This window comes from Gymnoscopelus microlampas (genome assembly GCF_963454915.1).
Source record: "Gymnoscopelus microlampas genome assembly, chromosome: 11".
Lineage (NCBI taxonomy): Eukaryota > Metazoa > Chordata > Actinopteri > Myctophiformes > Myctophidae > Gymnoscopelus > Gymnoscopelus microlampas.
The window spans coordinates 33,078,222-33,101,296 of NC_139948.1; the positions used below are offsets into that span (position 1 = coordinate 33,078,222).

The following is a 23,075-nucleotide window of genomic DNA, read 5'->3' on the forward strand; positions in this document are numbered from 1 at the left end:
AGAGAGGAATGGTAATGATGAGCTTGGAACTGTCACTTCACATACTGTAAATGTGGCTAGCTAAACTCCACCATATCATTAGGGCATGCTGACCTCACAAAGAGCCTGAGTGTTTGGTTCACTACCAACAGCAGAGATGAGACAATTTACTTGAATGAATAAAACCGACTAGCACATCCACAGTGGTTGGAAGTGGTTTCCCTACTCTTCCATTGAGACATTTAAGACCCTGGTGTCAGGTAGGACGCCTACTGATTGACAGGTAGTACTGCCTGAAGCTCATAAGCAAATACCTCCCCAGACCAAGTGGGGATTCCCTCTTGGCTTAGCGATAGAAATTAGGTCTCTCATTTGGACACCAGAGTTTTAAAAGTTACAAATTACAGCTTTAAGCAAGGCACTGAACTCCAAAGTGCTATAATGGCACTGCAACCCTATCCTGCCTAATACCTGGTATAACACGAGGGGTCTGCATGTACTATTGGCAATGTAATTCAAATTACCTTGTAAAAACTGGTCATTAAAGTCCTCTAAACAATATTAGTTATTGTGCGGCTTCCCTTGAGAAATAACTCTCATGAAGTCAAATTGATGTAATCGGCACTTTGAATAGCGTGTCTATACAATTTTGCAGCATTTCACAATTGTGAAATGATGTAAATCACTGCCAGTGATGTGTGTGTGTGTGTGTGTGTGTGTGTGTGTGTGTGTGTGACCAAACATCAGTGCCTCAGCTGATGAGAGCCATCATGGCACGCACCGTTTGTTTGTTCCCAAACATTCAGTGGCAGGACAGATCACATACTAACATTCCACCCTGTTGTCAAACATAGCCTACCTTTGGTTATGTAAGTGACAATTCAGTGCGGTCCATATAAGAGAGCTGGAGAGAAATGGTTCTGTGTCTTCCCACATGGTCTACATTTTGAAAAATCCCTGTTCCTGATTCTGACAGACTTCAAGAGGATCAGGGTGGGGAGGCTGAGGTTGCTGACAGCTTTTTAGCAGGTTGCAAAACCTGGTCTACATCTACACTCTCTAGTCCTGACTTTTTCACTAGTACTGACTTTTGCGTGACTTTTTCCTCATTGGCTGGTAATTGTGGTACCAGAGTGGTAATTTACTGTTCATTAACACTGTTAATTGGATTAAGTACGCTTTTATTCCTTTCTTAAAAACAGCTCTGGTATTGGCTTTACTAACATGATTTAAAGAGTTCCATCCTGTAATTGCTTAATGGCTTGTAAGCACTTATCTGTCACCTGATTAAAGATTAGGTCACACTGAACTTTGATTCTTTTTTTTTAATTATATTTTTTGCCATTATTGGATAATATTAGTGAAGAGAGACAGGAAACTGGGAGAGAGACACAGGGAATGGCACAAAGCAAAGGCCATCGGGCTCGGGACTCGAACACCCGACTTGCTGTCAGGCTACATTGAGCCTAAGTGCCCGGACCGCTAGGCCAGCGGTCTGGGCCTGAACTTAGGTTCTGTCTGTGCAGCGGATTCTGCCAATACTTTTCAATGGCAACGGAGTGGTTTTCTTTTTAGAAATCCACAAATGGTAACAAACTGCTCCATTCCCATTGAAACGCATTGTCAGAATCCGCCGCATAGGCAGAACCAATGTTCGGTGTGACCGCACCCTACACAAGAAAACATGAATTGTAGAGGGACTTCTGCTTATCTCCTGTTTGCTGAGGGATGGTTGTCTGTAAGTCAGGGAAAGCTTGGTTCTAGTAATTAATATCTTCTTTTGGATTGTGATGGAATAACTTGCCGCCTATTGCCTCTGCTGCACAGGCACATACTGTAAGAGCTCCAGTCAGTAGGTAGCAGCACAAACAGTTCAGCATGTGTAAATCCTTTGATTTGAGAGAACTTCAAAGTCACTGAATGTGTTTCTGAGACCAACCAATAAATCAGCCACTTCTACTGGTCTGTGTATTCATCTGTCTTTGCATGCAGTGCGGCAGTACAGAAGCATAACAATGTCCCCCGAAAACAGAAAATGCATTTAAAAAGGAAAAGTGTAAATAAACGAATACAGTTAATGAGAAAAGGAAGGAGACGTCAGTTATGAACATTTCTGACATTCCACATCTCCAAGCAGCAGCAGGATATTCTTCAGGGGAAAAGGCCACTCCACTCAGGGCCTCCGGAGCAAGACCCCGCAGGGAGCCCCCTTCTGCTGGCTACGCTGGAGGGACTGGCCCAGTGCCCACCAACAAGAGGAAGAGCACATTAAAGAAAGAATTCAGAACATTGGCGAGCAAGGCCATTGTTCGACCTGGCTCAAGTAAACAAGCAGGAGAGTGTGTATGTGAATGACAGAGGGAGAGAGGGAGACAGAGAGTGAGAGAAAGAGAGAGAGAGAGAGAGAGAGAGAGAGAGAGAGAGAGAGAGAGAGAGAGAGAGAGAGAGAGAGAGAGAGAGAGAGAGAGAGAGAGAGAGAGAGAGAGCAGGCAGAGAGAGAGATGACTATTTACTAGAGTGGAAAGCAAAGCTGTGTTCCTCTTCATGGGACACTGGCATTTCCTGTAAAGAGAGGCTGATGGATATTTCTGGGAGACTGGTCAGAGTGCTTTGTATTCCTCAATATTCACTCTTCACTAAATAGTCCTATGTTGTGATGAAAGGCAGATTTATGCTCCACAGACAGTCTACTTATTTTGACTACACTGAGGTGATCTGCAGATTCAGAGGAAACTAGAAAAAGTGCTCCTTGGAGCACAGGTCTCCGCCAGGTATAGGTTGTGGGCCAGCAATGTTTGGAATTCGCCGAACAGGATGGAATATGAAAACTTTATGTATTCATCTGACGGATCCGTCTTGATCACTTGACTATAGAAATAATGTGTACCGATTTGCGTGATCTTTGGACAATTTGTATAAGTGATATAAAAAAAGATCGGCCTCCTGGTGGCACTATAATAGAGAAATGTTCAAAGGGTGGCATTTGTTCCTCAGTGCGAATATGTGTGCAAAGTTTCTACGCAATTGGACGCAGCGTTTATGATTTGCGGCATTTTGATCAAAACGGGCTACTCCTGCAAACTTTAGATGCGACCCCAAAAAATTGCCAAAATCCCCAATTATGCCTCTGTTGGTAATTGCTCTCGTTTTGAACGACCAGCCAGCACACACCTGCTGGAGTCACAGGTGTGTGATTGGCACACACCTGCCTGCAAATGGTACCAGGGCTGACATCAAATAATGCGTAATCTGTGTAACGGAACACCAGCTTCACTTGCCCTATCCTGAAGGGACAAACGTGGCATCTTTCCATGGGGGCAGTGTTGCTGCTTGGAGCATACACAAACTCAATAAAGTTGCAAGACCCATGCTCAGGTGCCAGTCAGTCACACACCTGTGACTGGAACACACCTCTCAGCAAGTGTGTGCTGGCAGGTCGCTCAAAACAAGAGCGATTACCAAGAAGCATAATGTGGGAGTTTGGAAACAATTTTGGAGGCACTACCCACACGTGTAGTTGTGTTACTCATTCCTCGATTGCAAGATCCTTACAAGTTACAAGAAGGGGAGAAATAATCGACCAAAGTTACGTTTCCAAACTCTTTGTGGGCAGTTCAGTCTTGGCCATGCCTTTCGGCCTGGCGGAGACAATCAAGGCAATCAACCTTCACTCAAGGCCACCCACCTTCTTGCCAGTGTTTCACAGACACACACACACACACACACACACACACACACACACACACACACACACACACACACGTATACTGTTTATCAGCATCAGTCTCACACAATGTAGGCATACATAATATGTATGCCTACATTTATATATTAAAGGCCCAACTTTTATATTAACGTTACTTGTTTCTTTTATTTTCTGAGATCTTTCAGAATCTCTATGTCTGTAACTGTATCATTCTGTCCTGTGTTTCATTCAGTGCTGCTGCTAAAACCGAATTTCCCCCACAGGATCAATAAAGGTCTATTTAGCCTCTCTGATTGCAATGTGGTTATCCGCTCAAATTAGAGTACTTTCCCAACCATTTCTGTGACACACACAATATGACGTATTGTTCTCTATCGTAAGGTAAGGTTTTAATGCTGTCAGGCATAAAATCTGTTACTGTTCTTGGGGGGGGAAACAAAAAAACAAAACAATCAGACTTGACAAGTGGGATACAAAATGAATATTTATTTTTCTTTGATACATTTTACAATTCATGCCATCAACATTATTCATATTAATGTAAAGTCCAGAAGGACAAGTGCAAACCTGCCTGAAATTTATGAACAGAGACCAGGAATGGGTTTCATAAGTAAAAAGCAAAGGTACAAAATCACGTTTTATCTCACAAGTTATTTTAGCAAACAATATTTTACAGATTAATCTTAATAACACACAATATATACATTTCAGTACTTTTTTTGGATAAATTCTTACGAATAGATTTTCTTCTCCCTATCATCCATCTGAAGGCAATCATCACATATTTGAGCTCTTCACAGAGAGTGAAAAACTCTTCAGTTGACAGATAATGAAATCCATAGAGGCATATTGAAAATGGCAACCATGTAATGATAAAAGTACAGGAGAGTTGTGCAACTCGTGCAATAGCAATTATTGACACAAAGAAAAATTCAATTAAAAAAACCCAACTGAAACAACATAAAATGCATGGTCAATAAAGTGGCACTTAATGGAGAAGAGTATGGCTATGGCAACTGATGATGGAGAATTGTGTACAAATCATTTCACTTTTCACCATTACATGGAGTCTAATGATGAACTGAAAAGTGCTCAAGATTGTCCAACAAGATAATAATAATAGTAAATATTTTTTAACATTGGGCAGGGATGTGGCTTTGTAAAGGAGCTGAATTGACAAAAACAAAAACAAAATAAATAAATAAAGAGATGGTGGAACATTTATGTCTGGAGTATATAGGATCATCATCTTCATCGTCATCATCAAACCTTTACTTCCTTCATCAACAAAGCGCATCATGGAAGGCATGTCTGGGTCAGTCTTCGGGTCGAGCGTTGTGTTGCTGATGAGTGAAGTTATTTCCTCTGGAAGAAAACAGCCCCCCTCCTTTGAATTTCTGCCTATAAGGTTATCTTCCTGTAGGCACCAAGAGCCAGTGCTTGTCCTTGGGCAGGTTGGTACACAGAAGAGTTCAGTTCTGGTGGCTGAGTGCAACCTCTGCTCTGTGGACCAACAATCTGCCAGCTCTGCTCTCAAGACAGGGCTTCCTCCCACTGCCTGCCCACATAATTACACCCATCAGCAGGGGTAGCATGCGTCATTCACGCAGACACATACGCACCCGCACGTGTCAATAGACACACAGATCAGCTTGCAGACCTCTTATCCGTTACAGCATTAGCAGCAGCAGCAAACAGCGCGTGTACAGCATCCCACACAGATATAGCTCAATAGCATGGCCCTGAAATCGGAACGCTTCAGCCCCAATGGGTCTCAATGGCCACTACCCGTGGGCAAGTTCGTTTAGACACTCACGGAGAATCGGAGAGTCACGTGGCTCAGCAGATGAGACCGTGCTGGATGTCAGTCCGAGTAGGGAACTGGGTTTCGCTGAAGGAGAATGTGTTGCGACCCGTCTTCAGCTCGCCCTGGCCCGGGAATGTGAGGTACGAGCCAATTAAGTCCAGCTCAGGGGACGGCGCGGGGCTCTCTGGCTCCGATTCTGATTGGCTCGTCTCTGGCTCGTCCATCGAGGAGGCAGCGGAGGTGTGGATGTGGGGGTGGGGGTGGGTGTGTGAGTTCAGCCAGGGGTGGTTGAGGCATTCTTCTGCCGTGGCTCTTTTCCTGTACACATAAACAAAATAACACAGTGGGTGAGTGGAAATTCCCAAATAGTTTGCAAAAGCGGTAAGATTGTCTGTCTTTCAAGTCACCCAATGGCCTTCTCTCATTGATGCTATCCACTATTCTCTTTTCAACATTTCCGTTTGGCAAAAAACACAAAACTTAAAAAAAATCCCTCCCTTGTAGAATTAGTCACCCACTCGGGAATTTTCCATTTTTACTCCCCCTTACAACCCCCAACCCCACCGCTAATTTGCTGCAATTAAACTACACTAACTGGAGATTATGGCATTGAATCAGAGAGAGACGCTGCTGCTACTTTTCACTGACACATTGTGGTGACAAATTAAGGGCTCCTGTGCCGGAGCACTTTATCAAATAGTGACAGCCGTGACGTAAAAAGGGTCTGGGAGAACTGTCGATAGACAGGCCAACGCTTTCCCCAGAGAGTGGAACCGTTCACCAGGAAGAATGTGTCGTGGTTACTATTTTAGAGACGTTTTTGACCAGAAAGAGTGATGGGCCTGAAAAGAAATGTCTACTGTCAGTATTATGACTGCTGAACCATGGATTTTTACAAAAGGAAACGAGCCTTGTATAAATGACGTCAAACTATTAACCCACACACGCTCTCACACATCAGGATGTGTTACCGACTTGAGTCACATCCTTGATACATTGAGTCAGATATGCAGTAATTCAGGATTGTGTGGCAGCTTGTACTTGAGGTTACAATGAAAAGATGACTTAGATAAAACAATCCATGTCAATGGCGTATTCACTTTTAAATTAGCCTATACATGTATACAATATCTTATCTTATCTGATATGCACCACTCCATAGGTCACTGATAGAACACATGTTATAAATATGGACTCAAGACAGACTGTTTCACTGTTACATAATAAACAAAAGTGTTTAGTACATACGGATGGAGGAATGCAGATATGTAGTCAAATGGTAAATATTAATTACTTGATTGATTAATTGGAGTCGAGTTAAATTTGTCTCAAACAAATGCATTAACCAATGCATATGGTCATTTAGTTTTTCTTTGTGATTGAGATGGTCAAAGGGCCAGGTCCGACCCCCGGGCCGCATTTTGCCCATGTGTGTGGTGTGTGTTAGACCCTCACCTGGGGTCCTTGACAAGCAGGGATCTGATGAAGTCCACAGCCAGGGAGGAGACGCCCTCGAAGGTGTCCTGCGAGTAGTCAATGTTGACCTGGGAGATGTTGAGGAATGTCTCCTGCTTTTTTTCCCCCAGGAAAGGAGACTCGCCGGTCAGCATGACGTAGGTCAGGACCCCGATACTCCTAAGCGATAACAGGGCGAGACAGAGAGCGGGCGAAAGAGGGATATGAGTCAGGGCTGAAAAGTACATTTCTACTCTGGAGGCTGCTTTGCGACAGCAGAGGTTAATTCACAAGGTTGCATTCCACTTTGACATTCTTAGCTAATAATTAACCATACCGACTGTGAATGAGAAGCCCCATGCAGAAAATAATGATATCATAATACAATAATGGGGGGGGGGGGGCTCCATGAGCTTGATGAGTTCGATTTACTTTTGCATGAAAACATACACATGTAATGTATGTAAGCAACAGTGTTAGTTGCAGGACACTGTATTTACCGTTTATTTTTGTTTGGTGACAAACAGAGTTACACATAAATGTGCAGTGGGATCTGTTGCATGTCATCACCATGTTTCTTTATTTTATTTTTTGTAAGACAATACAAAAGACAAACCAAAATGAAACATTCTAACACAAAAAAACAAAAAAAGTAGTACATATACACACACATGTACACATTATCAACACTGAGGATTTTATTGTGTGAATTGAAGTCACATACAGTCCAATACAGGCTGACAGAACACACACAAAACAGAGAAGTAATCCTGTTAACTTGTAACTCACCACATGTCTGTTGAAGTGCTGATGGGTTCATAGTTCAGAATCTCAGGGGCTGTTAACAGGAACACATGCTCCAATTAGTCATGATAAAACACACAATAACACTGACACTCACTGGCACGGATATGAAAGGTAATAGGGTAATAGGTAATCTTGTGGCACAGAAGAGCTGCATGCTCGACTCACCCACATACTCTGGGGTGCCCAGGATCTCCCTAACTTCTGTGACGTTGTCCATGCGTCTGGACAGGCCGAAGTCCACGATGCGGATGTCCCCCAGGGGTCTGGCACTGGTCAGCAGGATGTTTTGGGGCTGGAGATGACAGAGGCAAAAAGTCGATTAGACAGAGGTCACACAATCTCTAGTAATTAATTCAGTTGGACAGAGCCACAACCCCACCTGAGATCTGCATTACTTCCAGATGATCAGAATTAGCAAAACAATCTGAACAAAACCGTGCAAAGAGGATTTAATCTGGCTCCATCTATCAAAATCTAGCAGTTTTTTCTAAGCCAAGATCATCCACTAAACCAGATGAGATGAAATACATCCAAACTAATTAGACTTACATGAAAGTGTGTACACTACATCTAGGAGACAGACTGGCTGGAAAGTACATGGTTTAAATCCCACAGTGAAGAATAGCACCTTCTTCATTATCATGTGGATCATTGCAAAATTGTCCACATTGAAAAATGTGTTCTTACTCTCCTAAATGTGTTATTTTTAATTAGCCTGTATTTGTCCAGAAAGTCCCATTCAGATACAACTCTCTTTTACACCTAATCAAATAGCAGAAGGAAACAATTAATTGGATTAATCTGAAACAGTGTTGAATTGGCAAAGAAAAATATACGGGTAACACGATAATGTGGAAAATGGATCCGAAATATTTAACCCAGACAGTCAGGGTTGTTACATTCTGAGCTTTGTTGGCATAACAGGGTGATGATATATTTGTAAAGTAAGATAGTCTTGCCACTGTAGACGACAGAATGTCCCATGGTCCCGTAGTGTACATACTTTTAGATCTAGATGGACCACATTGGAGCGATGTAGGCAAGCCACACCAGTTAGGATCTGTCTGACCAGCCTGATCACATCCTTCTCTGTGAAGGCCTCGTCGTTTTCAGCAACACACTGGTCGAAGATCTCTCCACCAGCAGCACTGTGAAGAGAGCAGAGGAAGGAAAGGCGGAAACAAAAATTAGGATAAGTCGAGTAAAAAAGAACTTCATGGATAAACTCCACCTCTATGGCGTTTAACTTGGCTCACTTTCACTTATTCATTTTTTACTTCTCATAATAAATTGTACCATGAATAGTGAGAGTACGCCCTTCCTCTCGATACACATTTATCACACAATCAGGATGACAATGGCAAATTCCAACCTATTTCGTAAGCAGTACAATCTAGCCCTATGTCAACCACTCATTAAAAAATAAAATTACATAATTTTGCACACTGCCCCCAAACCACCCCATTAGTGTACTTTGGCTGGGAGAAACAAGGTCCAGTCAAATCCACACACACAGCTTGTCAGTTCAACATAAATCAGGAGAGCCATTAGGTACCGCACCTCTCAAACTCAGTGCCTCCCTGACCCAAGGTTTATGACTGCAGATATGAGGGGGTCATATCAGCGTGCACAAACTCCAATCAGATAATAGAACAAAAGAAAAGGAAACCAGCAGGAACATTGGCAAATATATCTACAATATCAAAAACCTATGGCTCCTGCATGTCCTGGAATAGACCCCACTGGCTCCAGTGGATGCAGAAGGGAATTATAATCAACTGGAGGTATAAATCCCAGTCTGGGAAGCTCCCAACGAATCTTGGATTATCAACACTTGAGCAGGCCCGAATTAGGGATTATCCTGGTCTTTGGCAACACTTTTTAGGAAAGCTAATTATAAAAATCAAGGCGACTTCTTATTGTTGTGAAAATGGGTGTGCTTGTGTAACAATGTTCAATGAACTGGAGACATGGTGGACTTATGTTGGATGCTTCGCAATCATATCAGTACCTAAAGCTGACAGGTTAGCCCCAAAAAGCAGAACCATGTGTGAGGGATTTAGATGGCACACACATGCTTTCTATCTTCAGAGGAAATTCTATGACCCAGCCCTGGGCACATATATTGTTACATAACTATCACTACACAATCCCTTGTTAGCCTCGCACCCCTGCACTCTTTACTGTCCTCAGCTGTGAAAATAGCCGCCATACCACCCACCCCACTTGTTGAGGCGTTTAAGAGCACAGGAGAGCTCCAACAAATATTCCTGCACCGGTTCAAATATACAGTGAATACAAGGAGGGCCTGGTGCTGTGATTTGGGAAAAGGAAATGAGACACACGTGAATGTGCTTTGAAGCATATCTTTTATATGAATGTTGAAAACTGAGGATTGGGGAGGGGAACACACAGAATAAGGCTGCTTACAGCCTTATTCCTGCATTTTTGGGAGAAGGAACTAAAAAAGATCAGATTATGCTCCGAGGGAAAATGCAGAATTACTGTAGGAATGATGCAATACAGTCAAAGTAGAGAGCCATGGAAAAACTGTATGGTGCCAGATCAACCGAGAGTTTAAGCGATAGCATTTTCATAAACATAGGCTGTAGCTTTAGATGTCAGCGATACAGAGCTGGCCTTGACTGGCTATGGCTACGCAATCTGTGATTCTGGCTTTAGTTCCCAGGCTTCGTGCTGGATTTGGGACGTCATCCGCTTTTTATCTGCTTATTTACTCAAGGTTATGAGTTCAAATACATCTTGGCTGAGAGGTCTGTTTTCACGTGTATATGCACCTTGTATTATCTAAAAACAGGGAGTTAATTATATTGGTACGGTTGAATAAGACGTCTAGACGTAAATAGTGGTGACATGTTCTACAGTAACTTTATCCTACAGTCAGATGACGGGGTTAATCACCTTTCCATTCATTTGTACGCTAATTTTTGTGGTATATCAATTGTATCCCCTGAACCTACAGGAAACTATTGCCAATTATATTGGGTCCAATTGGTTCCACACGCCCTGTCTCCGAGATAAATGTTTTATGTGTGTATGACGGTGGTCATAAAGTTTGGAGTGTCACTGCTGATGCAGGTTCATTTTGCCATTACAGTGGACTTTTCTCTGACTAGTTATTATGTAGGGGTTTCTGTGGTGCTTAGATGGACTGCAGCTACACTCGCAGAGATGATGAGAATTCAAGTTCTCACTTCTATTTCTTTGACATTACCAGGGATGTGGTTGTGGCTGTGTGAGCGATGAGCGAGTGTGTGAGTCATGTTTGCACACTTTATGCCAGTGTGCTGCTTTTGAGGCCCCTCTCTTTACTGCTTAACATTTCAACCCACAGGAAATGGAAAATGGCCCTACTGGTCTGCAGTTATTAAAACCCACTCTGAGGTCAGCTTGGTAGATGAAGCTCTTCGACAGCCAAGGGTCTTGCAGTAATTGTAGCCGTGGTTTTAAATACACGAACACAAAGAGAATAAACATCTGTGTAATTTACAAAAAGCAGTGGTTGGACGATCTCAAAATATATAATATAATAATAGAACTCTTCTCCTGTATAATATTAGACAAAAGGCATAAGCTGGACTAACTGCTTGATGAAATGAAGTATTCCCAATGCAACTCGTTGGCAGCCAGTGAGTAGCTGTTGGGCTAGTTGACCTACTGCTATGTTTTCTCTGCAGGCATGCAGGGGTGAACTGTGGTGCTACTTCCTCTTTCACACTTCAGTCAGAGGTCAAACACAGACCCCCCCCCCCCCACACACACCCCACCCCAACCCCCATAGAGAAGCCTTTGTTCTGCAGGAGCATTCCAAGTCTGGGATGGGGATGACAGGGTGAAACTGGGGAAGAGGTTAGCTTCCTGCCTGCCCCTCTGTGTATAGCAGGCAGTTCATGAGCAGCAGGGTCAGAGGAGGACGGGGTCTTGGCTTAATTGCACGCTAACAACTGTCTATAATGACGCTAAAGAGGTCATTTAAGACATTTAAGATGCTAACTGTTCTCCCCAAATCCTAATTAAAATCTCATTAGCAAAGTCATGGAAGATATGGATAGTGACACACCACCAGACCAGACAGAAGCCAGACAAGCACCCTGAACTCCCTGGGTCAGACCGTGGCTAGGATTCCACTGGTAACCAGTAACCACTAACCAGAGCACCTGTGTTTTCGTGAGCCTTCCTTGAATACAAGGAACATTATAGTCAACAGCCTCTGTTGCACAATTACCACAAAAAAAAGTACTCACTGACAAAGCTGCTGTGCACAGTAAGCAGCATCCGGTTGCTCTACATTGGTATTTAAATGGCAAGTTTCTGACAGTCACTTAGGGTTACGAGAATCAGACGTGTTGTGGTTAAGATTAGCATATCCACTAACCACAGGGGAGAATGAATCTCCTTATAAGGTAAGAGCGTTCATGTATGTGTGTGACTGTGTGTGCGTGTTTTTTTCTTTGACACTTTTATTTGTTGCTGAGATAACATTCAGCTGTGCCCTCAGCAAAAACATATTTAACTTGCAGACAGGAAGTCTCAGTGTTGAGGAGAAGATTCTAGATTCTATCTAGTCTGACACTTCTCAAAACAAAAACCCCAGCACTAACGTTCCCGTCACTCAGCATCCTGCCTACGTAGGATCAGACCTGTGGTTCTTCTCAACCATGCTAACTTCACAGAACTCCCTATTAGGAAGAAATCTCTGACTTTGGAGAGTTCTGAGAAAGGCAGTTTGGTTCAATTGTGCACGTTCACCAAAAAAAAACCTGCAGCGATGGAAAGTTTCCACTGTGTGACACTTAAATGGTTTCTCATTTCCCCCACTTGATTATGAACCTTATCATTTCATCCCAGTTTTCCTGGCAGCGATACACTGCGGTGGCACATACTCAAGTAAAAGAAAGTTTAAAATGTGTTTAAGATCATTATTGTCAAAATTCACCCATGTTAAAGACTGTAATAGTAGGGTGGATCTGAACAAAAACATAGATAGAGACAAGTGGACAAAAACTGTGATGGATCTTTATCAATTATGTCCATAAACATAAAAAATAAAAAACTCAGCTCAATGTCAGTGGACGCTCTGAGAGTTAAATTAATACTGAGGATTGTGCCGTGTACTGTAGACGTTTGTTGCCTTACCACTCCAGAACCAGGATGATCTCGGTGCTGGTTTCGTAGACCTCGTGCAGTGCCACCACGTAGGGATTAGCCTCGGCTGATTCCAGGACAGCGATCTCGTTGATGATGTCCACGCGGCAGTCCTCGCCCTTACGCCGCTTTCGAAGGAACTTGGCAGCATGCTCCTGCCCCGTTGACTTCTCAATGCACTTCTTCACCACCGCAAACTTTCCCCTGAGAAGGAGGAGGGGGGAGGGGGGGGCAGAGATTGGTGAGGAGGAGATGGAATAATCATAACCACATTGCTGGCTTCTCAAATATGCTTGGTTCGGAGACAGTCGTCTTCCACATCCAAACAGTCAGTAGCGCATCAAATCAAACAGTCAGTAGTGCATCAAATAAGACAAGGCAAGAGTGTTCGATTATGACCCAAGACAGATACAGTTATACTCTATAATAACAGGTAAACTGCCTGGTCATGAAGAAGATGACCACGCAGGATTTTTAGGAAAGATCTCTGTGTGACCACTGACCACAGCTGGAGTAGATATGTTTAAAGCAATAAAATCATAAATGAAGTGGTGAACGCTGTAGTATGTAAAGGAACTAGCATGTCTTATGTCATTTGACAATGAAGAGAGATAGGTCTTATCGTCCACTCTCTCCTCCTCTTCCTCTGGCCTTCAGGACGGCCTGACAAGCAGCAGATAAGGCTGACAGTTGGGGGTAGAGTTTCTGAACGGTGGGCAGGGACCCGATAATGCTAATTTCATAGGTCAAGTACAAACAAAAGACACAAGATGCAACAGCTGGACTTGTAAGATGCAGCCACTCCCTGAGAGAGAGAGAGAGAGTTTTGAGAGAAAAGTAGAACAATAGATCAACTACCGTTCTACTATCTCATAATATTCATCGCATTCAGCTTTTTTTCCGCTGCATGTGCAATTGTGCATGTACGTTGATGGATTCACAGGAGGTGCTGAGGGTCAGCCGAGGGTGTGGGCAGGATGTCCGATGTGTGTAGAATCGTCTTTCTCTGTCTAGCACTCCACAATCGCCAGCTGTGCCTCCCACGCTGATAATGAGGCCTTGTCCACTTCCCCATTCTTACAGCTGACAGCAGCGGGGGACAAATGGAATTCTCCAAACGCCTCCACCCAGACCCTTGGCAAGGCCCTGCTTCTCTTTTAGGCTGGCCGGCAGACAAAAGCCTGGTCAGGCTGACCGGTCAGCTAACACAGCAGCCCCCTAGCCCAGGAGGACCACCCACCTGACCGTAGCTGGACGGGCCAGGCAGGGGGTCACTGGTGCTACAGCCTTGAGTCGAGCCTTGAAAGAACCCCCAGCTTTAGAAGGGAGATGGTAACCCTGCTGACTATGTCCATTTGATATCTGTCAAGTTAAAATCCATGACTGCAATATTTGGATTTATGTTACTGATAGAACTTCAAAAGCAGCTCTAAATTGACAAGATTTTTAGTGTGTGGCCAACAATCAAGGGTGTTTAAACAATGATGAGTTTATATTTCCACCATTCAAACTATGTGAGCCGTGCAGAATATGAAAGCAGCAGCTCATAGCACTTAGGTCATCCTGATGGTGGTCATTTTCCCACAGAGCTTTACTCTCTAGGACCTCTGTTGTTGTGGTCCAAATCCCAGCTACTGTTCTGGCCAAAGTCCGGTTCTGTTGGCTGGCACAAGGGGATCTCAGATCTGACTCTATGAGGCTTGTTCCTTTTCTCACTGCATTCTCACAGTCTCCAAAGAGAACGGTGAAGACTCGTTGCACAAAATGAAAAGGCAAAAACTCTCCGTCAGAGGCTTTTCTGCCATTTGCCAAGTTCAGAGGCACTCGCTGAGGGACGGGAGCTACATAGTACATACGGACTGAAAAGACACTGACGCTGCTAGGAGCAAGGAGCAACAGGAGGCTGCTGGGAGCCAGGAACAACAGGAGGCCTTTCAAAGGCTGACAACAGGTCAAAGGTTACTAAATACAGCCTTCATGAGGGGAGGGATGCAGCATTCACACCTTACAACTGGCAGAAGCAGCAACAGTTTCTCCTGTGTGTATACCGTACGTCATAAAATCGAAAGTGCTTTAATTCAATGTTTGGCCCCTGGGAATATGCTATTTTAAGTTTGTTGTTAAAGAACACACGGTTCCCTTAGCTCTACTCTCAGACCAAACTCAGACTACCACTAATAAGTGCTTTCTCAAGCATCCTGCGTCGCGTCCACATAGATACTTATGAAGATCCCACACCTAATTTGCAGGGTTAGTCTTGTCAGTCTCAGTTACAACGTGTCTGCAATTGGTGTCTCATCAAATATGACTGCAAAACCCTCCTAAGAAAAACAACAACCCCCCCCCCCAACTGCAATGGTAGACGTTAAGAAATTGGTTTCCTGTCGAGTCTGTTTTGTCTTCCTCAAAGACAGAATGACTTGCGTATGAAGGGCAGTGATGCCATCATCTGCCCATTTTCTCACACATGCATTAAATGTGACTTTTTTTTCTTTTACACACACCGTACATGGTGCATCCCTCCTACTAAAACTCCATATCCTCTCTTGTGAAGATGCTCTCCTGGAAACCAGGCACTTAAATTCCTGCAATTTAATGGGATTATGAAGCCTGATGTAAGGATGTTGCTGCCGGGTCAAAGTACTGTGAAGAGGATGGATGGAGGGAGGAGAGGGGTGGGGGTGTATACACAAATCCACAGAGCGCTGCCCTGTAGGTGGCGCCGCCATTGCTGCGGTGTCAGACTCGATCAGCTGCTGCTGCGCGGTGTCAGTCAGCTGCAGTCACTGACTGCTCACGTTACTCTTTTACCTGCTTTTTACTAAATTTTACTAACACTAACTTTACAAAGATGTACAGAAAATCGGGATGAACCTGTGTAGTTTATGGTTGCTTCAACTGCCAAGCAGGTAAAGAGTAACGTCAACAGACGGACACAACCGCAGCAGCAGCTGACTGAGTTTGACACCGCAGCAATGGCGGCGCCACCTACAGGGCAGCGCTCCGTGGATTCGTGTATAGAGCCTGCTACACTACAGCTACTCTGCAGTCTGCACATCCAGCTCTCTGCCAACTCCCAAAGCCCTGGATGCTGTCCCAGGATGTCCCATGGTGTCCGACAAGGAAAGCTGGCTGCTAGTGCTACCAACTGGCACAGACTCTTTATTTAGCCTCTTCCACACTTTGGGGAAAATACAGGAACACAAGCAAACTTCCTGCAAAAACTGTTATATGGATGGACGCAGGATTCACACAAGACCAGCTGTTGTTTGAAAAGAACACCAGAACTATGCCGTGATGATTCTTCATCACTGAACGCTGCTGGCAACTCATTGTGTGGAAAATGACTTTTGGGACTCTGGGAACCCCCAATTCAGCACCATTGGAATGTAAAAGTCAGAATGTGGATTCAAATACAATACATCGTGGGTCACATTTGATCTGTGGAAAGCATTAGGATGGCTGGAAGGGGGGGTGGGTAGACTTATGTTAATTGATATTGCCTCCCATTCTATCCGAGGAGACATGATTGGCAGGTTTACCTGGCTCAGCTGGCTGGCACCGAGCTGTTTACACTGACTGGTGTCTGGTGACCAGCACTGATGACAATCATAAGATTACAGTATAAATTTGTATATGTCCTAAATTCAAATCAATGAGATTGTGAGGCTGAGAAAAATTCAGAGAATTGAGGCAGACCTATAATTAAAACAAACTTGATTAGTATTGCAAACTGCAACACATTAAACAATAATATTTGTCTGTTTTTTCTTTGTGTTATTGTTTACTGTCATTTTTATCTTGTGATAGTGTTTTATTTTTTTCATTATTATTTACAATGTCTTGTTTAAATGTAATACAAATCTATGGAGAGCTGTATTATTTAATGGCTGAATGTTAAAAGTGTTATTCTCCACTAAAAAGATTTATATATACAAACAAAAACTAATTCATGAAATTCATGATATTTTGGTGCGTTCAAAACATGACTTATAGAATGAAAACATAGACCCCTTAAACAGACGACGTCACACCGATAAGAACCAGTATGCGTGCAACCAGTATGCGCGCAATGAAACCCATTCTGTCAGGTCTCGCTAGGACGCGCCTCATTAGCCAACACACACACACACACACAAGAGGGGGTCGGGGTGTGCTGAAACCAGCGTACCCCGAAACAACAGGTTGGGAATTGATTGCGTGAAACAATCACCTGTGCGTCTAGTCTCAATGTTAGTAAACAAATAATTGGTCTATAGTAATTGTAGTCCAGGACAACAATGACATGTCCATAAAATCTAGAGTAGCCTATTCAGACAGGATCTTCAGGTCAGCTCAGACTGTACGCCAGTGGTTGTCAAACCTTTTCATGTCAAGGACCCCCGCGGCCAAGTATTTGGCTAAAACTACTTTGTTCTACGGACACACAGAAGCAAAGATTTGAGTTACAAAGTAAAAAAAAAATCATTTTAAAAGGTTTGCACAAATTTTCACGATTTAAAAAAAATATCAGATCTACAAGCTCATAGCGCGGCACCGAGTGCCGCGCTATGAGCTTGTATATCTGCTAGTTTTGAATAGCCAAAGAATGAAAGGTCCAAGAACCCCTGGGGGTCCCCGGACCCCACTTTGAAAACGCTGCAGGCTCACTGCTCACAGCGCGTCTGCGTTCAGACCGGCGTAGGGCTCAAATGCTCAATTAAACACATTTCCCTATGTGCACATGCGGAAAGAAAATATGATTACATGAGTTTACAATAAACTTGTCAAACAAACACTGTGTCAACCCGTACAGTCAGCAACACCAGCCGTTTTTCAGTCGATGGACAAAGTCCATCATATTGTTTAAATATTAACCATTCAAGCAGCAAACTGTAACTCACCTGCCCAATTCTCTGCCAACTAGATCATAATTTGCAGTGAAAGGGTCGCTCCGTATTCGCGTGTGGATCTTTGTCACCATTCCGTTCTTATTCATCATGGTTGAATCTGGCATCTGGTTGAATTGAAGCAAAAATAACTTTCTTACAAAAAAAAAGAAACGTATGTTGATTTTAGGATCCGCAAGTAAATACTTGCATGATCTTTTAAAAAAAAGTAAAAAATTGCAGCCCTGCAACAACAACTGTCTCAAGTCACGAAAACGATATATTATAATCCAAGTAAAGAGATATAGGGTGATTCCAAAACAATGGGACTTGTCGGTCGTAGCATAAACACACACACAGCTGAGAGACGGTGCGTTGAGGTTGGTTTGAATGCTACTATACATTCTAACGATAGAGACTGCTGCTCAGGGCCAGCCCTCTGCAGTGACGATCACCCTGGAAGCCAATGGTAAGTTAGGCTTCTGTTTCAGTGGTGGGAAAAGTACTCACATTCTTTACTTCAGTAATAAGTATCAATACTGCAATGTGGAAAATACTCTGTTATGCTACAAGTAAAAGTCCAGAATTCAAAATGTACTTGAGTAAAAGTACAAAAGTACTGGTATCAAAATGTACTTAAAGTATCAAAAGTAGTAAGTACTCAAGTTTTCACAACTTGTAGAAATATCTGTTGAAAATAGCAGATCTACAAGCTCACAATGAGTGTTCAATGTATGTTTTGTAATAATAATCAAAATCTACAAAGTAAGTAACCAAAGTTTTCAAATAGTGTAGCAAAAGTACAATATTTGGCTCTGAGATGTAGTGGAGTAGAGGTAAAAGTATAGAAAATTGGAAATACTCCAGTAAAGTAAAAGTACCTCAAAATTGTACTTAAGTACAGTACTTGATTAAATGTCCTTAGTTACTTTACACCACTTTTTGATTGAATACTTTATTTACAAGTTTGAATTGAAAAAGCACATGAAAGTACAGTTTAAGTACAAGGTCAACTAAATAGGATTACAAAGCCCTTGAAAGCCTAACTGCTTGTTTCAAATGCATGTAGGCTACTCAATTCATAGTGGATAGGCCTAATCAATTCATAGTGATGTACTCAATTCATGCTTCTGTTACAGAGAAAGACCCACATCGATGAGAGACAGACAGGAGGAGAGATGAGCCATCACCGGCGGCAGGAGCCATCTATCATGTTTCACACTGCTGGTGTGTATATTGTAGCCTAACCTACTTTTCAGATTTTCATAATGGGTAGGCAGTTATAACTTCACTAGAAACCAATCTCTCTCTCTCTCTCTCTCTCTCTCTCTCTCTCTCTCTCTCTCTCTCTCTCTCTCTCTCTCTCTCTCTCTCTCTCTCTCTCCCAAACTCACACACATAGACAGGCTACATATTTGTTTATAACTAAATAACTATACTTGTGAAAACATTCCATCGTCTTTACAGTTCTAAGCCTACCATGACCCTAACTACTAAATGCTTAACCCTAACTATTACCCTTATAGCCCCCATACTTCTAACCCTATATTCAAACCACAGCTCCCAAAAATAATAATTTTCTCATTTGACAATGGAGGTTTGAAGTGCAAGAGCCCACATCTATGCGCGCCTAAGCGCACACACTAGTCTGGTGTTAGTGTTTGGAGTATGCATACCAATGGTGGAAAAAGTACTCAAATGTTTTACTATATGTAAATGTATCAATATTGCAATGTAGAAATACTCTGTAACAAGTAAAAGTCCATAATTCAAAATGTTTTTGAGTAAAAGTACAAAAGTTTTGGTATCAAAAGTACTTAAAGTACCAAAAGTGGAAAGTACATTCTGCAGCATGTCCCATTTCACAAGTTTTCAAATGTATAAAAAGTATTAAAAATCTTTTGAAAATAGCAGATCTACAAGCTCACAATGTGTCGCGACACGTTTTGAGCTTGTAGATTGGCTATTTTCAAATGGTCCAAATATACATAGGGCTGAATGTGGTTAATCTATGTTTTGTAATGATCAAAATCTGCAAAGTAAATAGTACGTTTTCAAATACTTGTAGTGGAGTAAAAGTACAGTACTTGAGATGTACTTAGTTACTTTACACCACTGCATATCCTGGTGCCTGATTTGGGCATGGCTGTGCTAGGCTAGGCTTGTTGTTTCTCTCCTACATACATGCCCATGGGGGCTGAGAGCTGCTGCATTTGTGAATGTGAACAGCACCTTTGTTTTGTGTCTTATTAATGGGAGTGTTTGTGCACTGTGTTCAGAGCCTGCGCTCTGAATGACAATTCAAAACGTCCCTCCAGACTACATCATTTTTAGCCCCTCATCATTACGGCTTATGGCAATCTTAAAGATGCCTTTTGGGAAGGACGGTAGTGACTTAAGCCTGATAAATTCTGTAAGTAGTGCAATGGTGTCACTTGACAAAAATAACTGATCTACAGTAGTAATTTACACCTAGGCTATGGAATAGGTATATTACAGCCAGCCAGGTGCAGTATAGGCTACAAGTGCTTCAATTACTTTCCTCTCCATTTGATATCCTAGGTCACAGCACACAAGACGATTGCCACAGTGGCCGTGCAGGGATGAATAAAGGTACGGTAGGTTTATGAGGAATTAATGAGTGTTTATGGTCTGCAGGGTTGGCCAGTGTAGTCGCCCCGGTAACAGGATAGGTGGGCACTAAGGGAGTTTCCAAAATGTTAAAAAATAAAATATTTGGAAAATGTTTTTAAGTAAAGTAAAGTATACATGTTAGAACATACTTAAACATTCGACAATTATGGTCTAACATTTCTACTATTGCTACAAAACCTTTATATCCAGTCAATTTGGGGCATAAACAAGAATTTCAAGGATATTCAAGTCTGATAATGATGTACCGTGCATGTTCACATCATGTATACTTATTACTTTACATTACTTTCAAATATAACATTTTTTAAACTAGCAAATTTTACATCAAGGTGCCCAGATGTTCCTAGCGCCCACCTACTGTATCCTGTATCCATAGCCCAGAGTCTATGGAAAATGTGTCACCTAGGCAGTAGGGTCTCCTTGGGGTTATGGTCTGTGGCTCAAGAGTCCAAGAACCTGGAGGGCATCTCCAGACAAACAGAGCCACTCATTCTGGAAAACAGCCACTCTGTCCCCCCATGCTGAGGGCCAAACTCCACACAATAGGGAACTGGTGGGGGCAGAGGTCATGACCTCAGTTTACACATGGTACTGGGAAGAGACAACATTATTATGTAAGTTAGACGTTTCGAGATATCCAACTAGGGGTGCAACAGTTACTCAAAATAATCGATCATCTAATCCATCCCTATATGTTGGGCATGTCATTATGGGCGAAAAGTTTAATAGCTGATTTACAAGCTCACAGCGTGTCACCATGCAATACGTTTTGAGCTTGTTGATCTGCTATTTTCACTATTATTGCGTGCGATGAAGTTAAAATAACGCTGAAGTGGTTAATCAATTGATATTTAACTAATTTAAGAAATATAAAAAAACATGCTTCTCTTTTATCTGATTAATCGAAAAAGTAACCGATAGTTGCAGCCCTATATCCAACACACAGCTTCAGCAATAGGCAAAGGGACCAAATGAGTTATACTGAAGGTGAACATAAGCCACTGGGATCAGAATGGTGGGAAATATAATTTTCTTAAATAGGGATGATGAGGATTTATTTTTGTACACAATATCCTTGCCAACCCACATTCTTTGTGCCAATAGACTAAGAGAAGGGTATTTGTGTTGGAAGGAAGGAATGAGAGAACAAAAAAACTTTTATAGAGGTGATTGCTATCTACAGTATTTCTTGTGGCTGGCTCTGTGGCATGTAAAGATTAATGTAAAGATTGCGATCGCTACTGATTGGACGCTTGCCCAGGAGTGCACAGCGTATGATTTGCTTAAGGTTACCGTACCAAAGCTGATCTGTGTTGCCACCAACAGAAGCTGATGAAAAAGGGATCTGTTGAGGGTGGACATTCCAGGATGCCTCAGGAGTCATTAGGGTCTAGCGAGGCGGTTACATAACCTGTTATGCCTCCTTAAATTGTTACCTTAATTCCAGACCCATTCCAGAGCCATGACCCTCTTTCTCTGCCAGCCTTTCCATTTAAGCAGGGGGTCAGAGTTCACACAAGCGACGTTAGTGAGGGAGCTCTACTCGGCCCCCGAGACCTTATGAAAACACATGCCGGTGAATTAGCTTGCCAGCCTGCAGTTCAGCTAACATAAATATGAGAAGTTCAGCCGTGACCTGGGGACCGTGAACACTTTTCACAAGGACTGGAACAAATCGGTTGTCTTGTTTTTAGAGTGAGTGCAAGGTTTGGATCAACGCTGATAAATAATGTCCAATACTTGGAGCTACAGAAATCATAGTATAATAATAGTATCAAGGGGCATTTCTAACGTATTGGTAGTACACAGTAGAGAGAGACAGGAAACAGGGAGAGAGACAGGGAGTGACATGCGGCAAAGGTCGTCGGGCTCTGGGAATTGAACCCTCGACTTGCTGTCAGGCTGCATTAGAGCCTATATGTGGTATGCGCCTTAACCCTTAGGCCATTGGCAACGGCGTCGGGGGCATTTTTAAGGCATGGCTAGGGTTTGAGGTAAGTGGAAAGAAGCTCCATTGTTCCCATCAGGGAAAACATGCAACCTCGTCATACTTTTTATGTATGACGCAAAATTCGAGGTGACATGTATTATTTGTATGGTATGACTTAATTACATACTTTAACATGGTGACACTTGCTGTCGACATTCAACATCTCCAGGCAGAGGGCCCAGTGACTGAATCCCTCTTCTTGTGGTGACCAACATCTCATCCTCGCGGATGGAGCTGACATACCGTTCCAAGGGCTGCTGAAGTGCCTGATGAGGAGGTTCGTTGGTACTGTAGTGTGTGTGTGTGTGTGTGTGTGTGTGTGTGTGTGTGTGTGTGTGTGTGTGTGTGTGTGTGTGTGTGTGTGTGTGTGTGTGTGTGTGTGTGTGTGTGTGCGCGCGTGCGCGTGTCCGTGCGTGCGTGTGTGCGTGCGCGTGTCCGTGCGTGTGTGGGGGGGTTGCTGTCGTAAGATCAGGGGGAATGTACACTGTTAACCTCCCTTATGACTCCCCTAAGTAAATGAGTTTGTGAGACAGAAAGTCTTTTGTCTGCTTTCTCAAGGATGTCCTTTCTCTTCTTCTCATTTATGTGACCCAGGGGCTAGACTAGCCAGGGGCTTGTAAAGTGAGAGAGAGAAAAAAAGTT

General features: G+C 42.9%; 1 protein-coding gene across 1 annotated transcript; it reads right to left on the reverse strand.

The window, feature by feature from the left end:
• Positions 1-4,151: 4,151 nt before the first annotated feature.
• Positions 4,152-18,167, reverse strand: stk17al (serine/threonine kinase 17a like). The gene is made up of 7 exons (XM_084072568.1): positions 17,804-18,167; positions 12,912-13,124; positions 8,758-8,902; positions 7,920-8,046; positions 7,737-7,785; positions 6,948-7,127; positions 4,152-5,810 (listed from the first exon to the last, which is right to left on the reverse strand). Exons 1-7 carry the CDS (start codon positions 17,914-17,916, stop codon positions 5,525-5,527), a joined length of 1,113 nt encoding a protein of 370 aa, XP_083928694.1. The 5' UTR covers positions 17,917-18,167; the 3' UTR covers positions 4,152-5,524.
• Between the last annotated feature and the right edge of the window lie 4,908 nt (positions 18,168-23,075).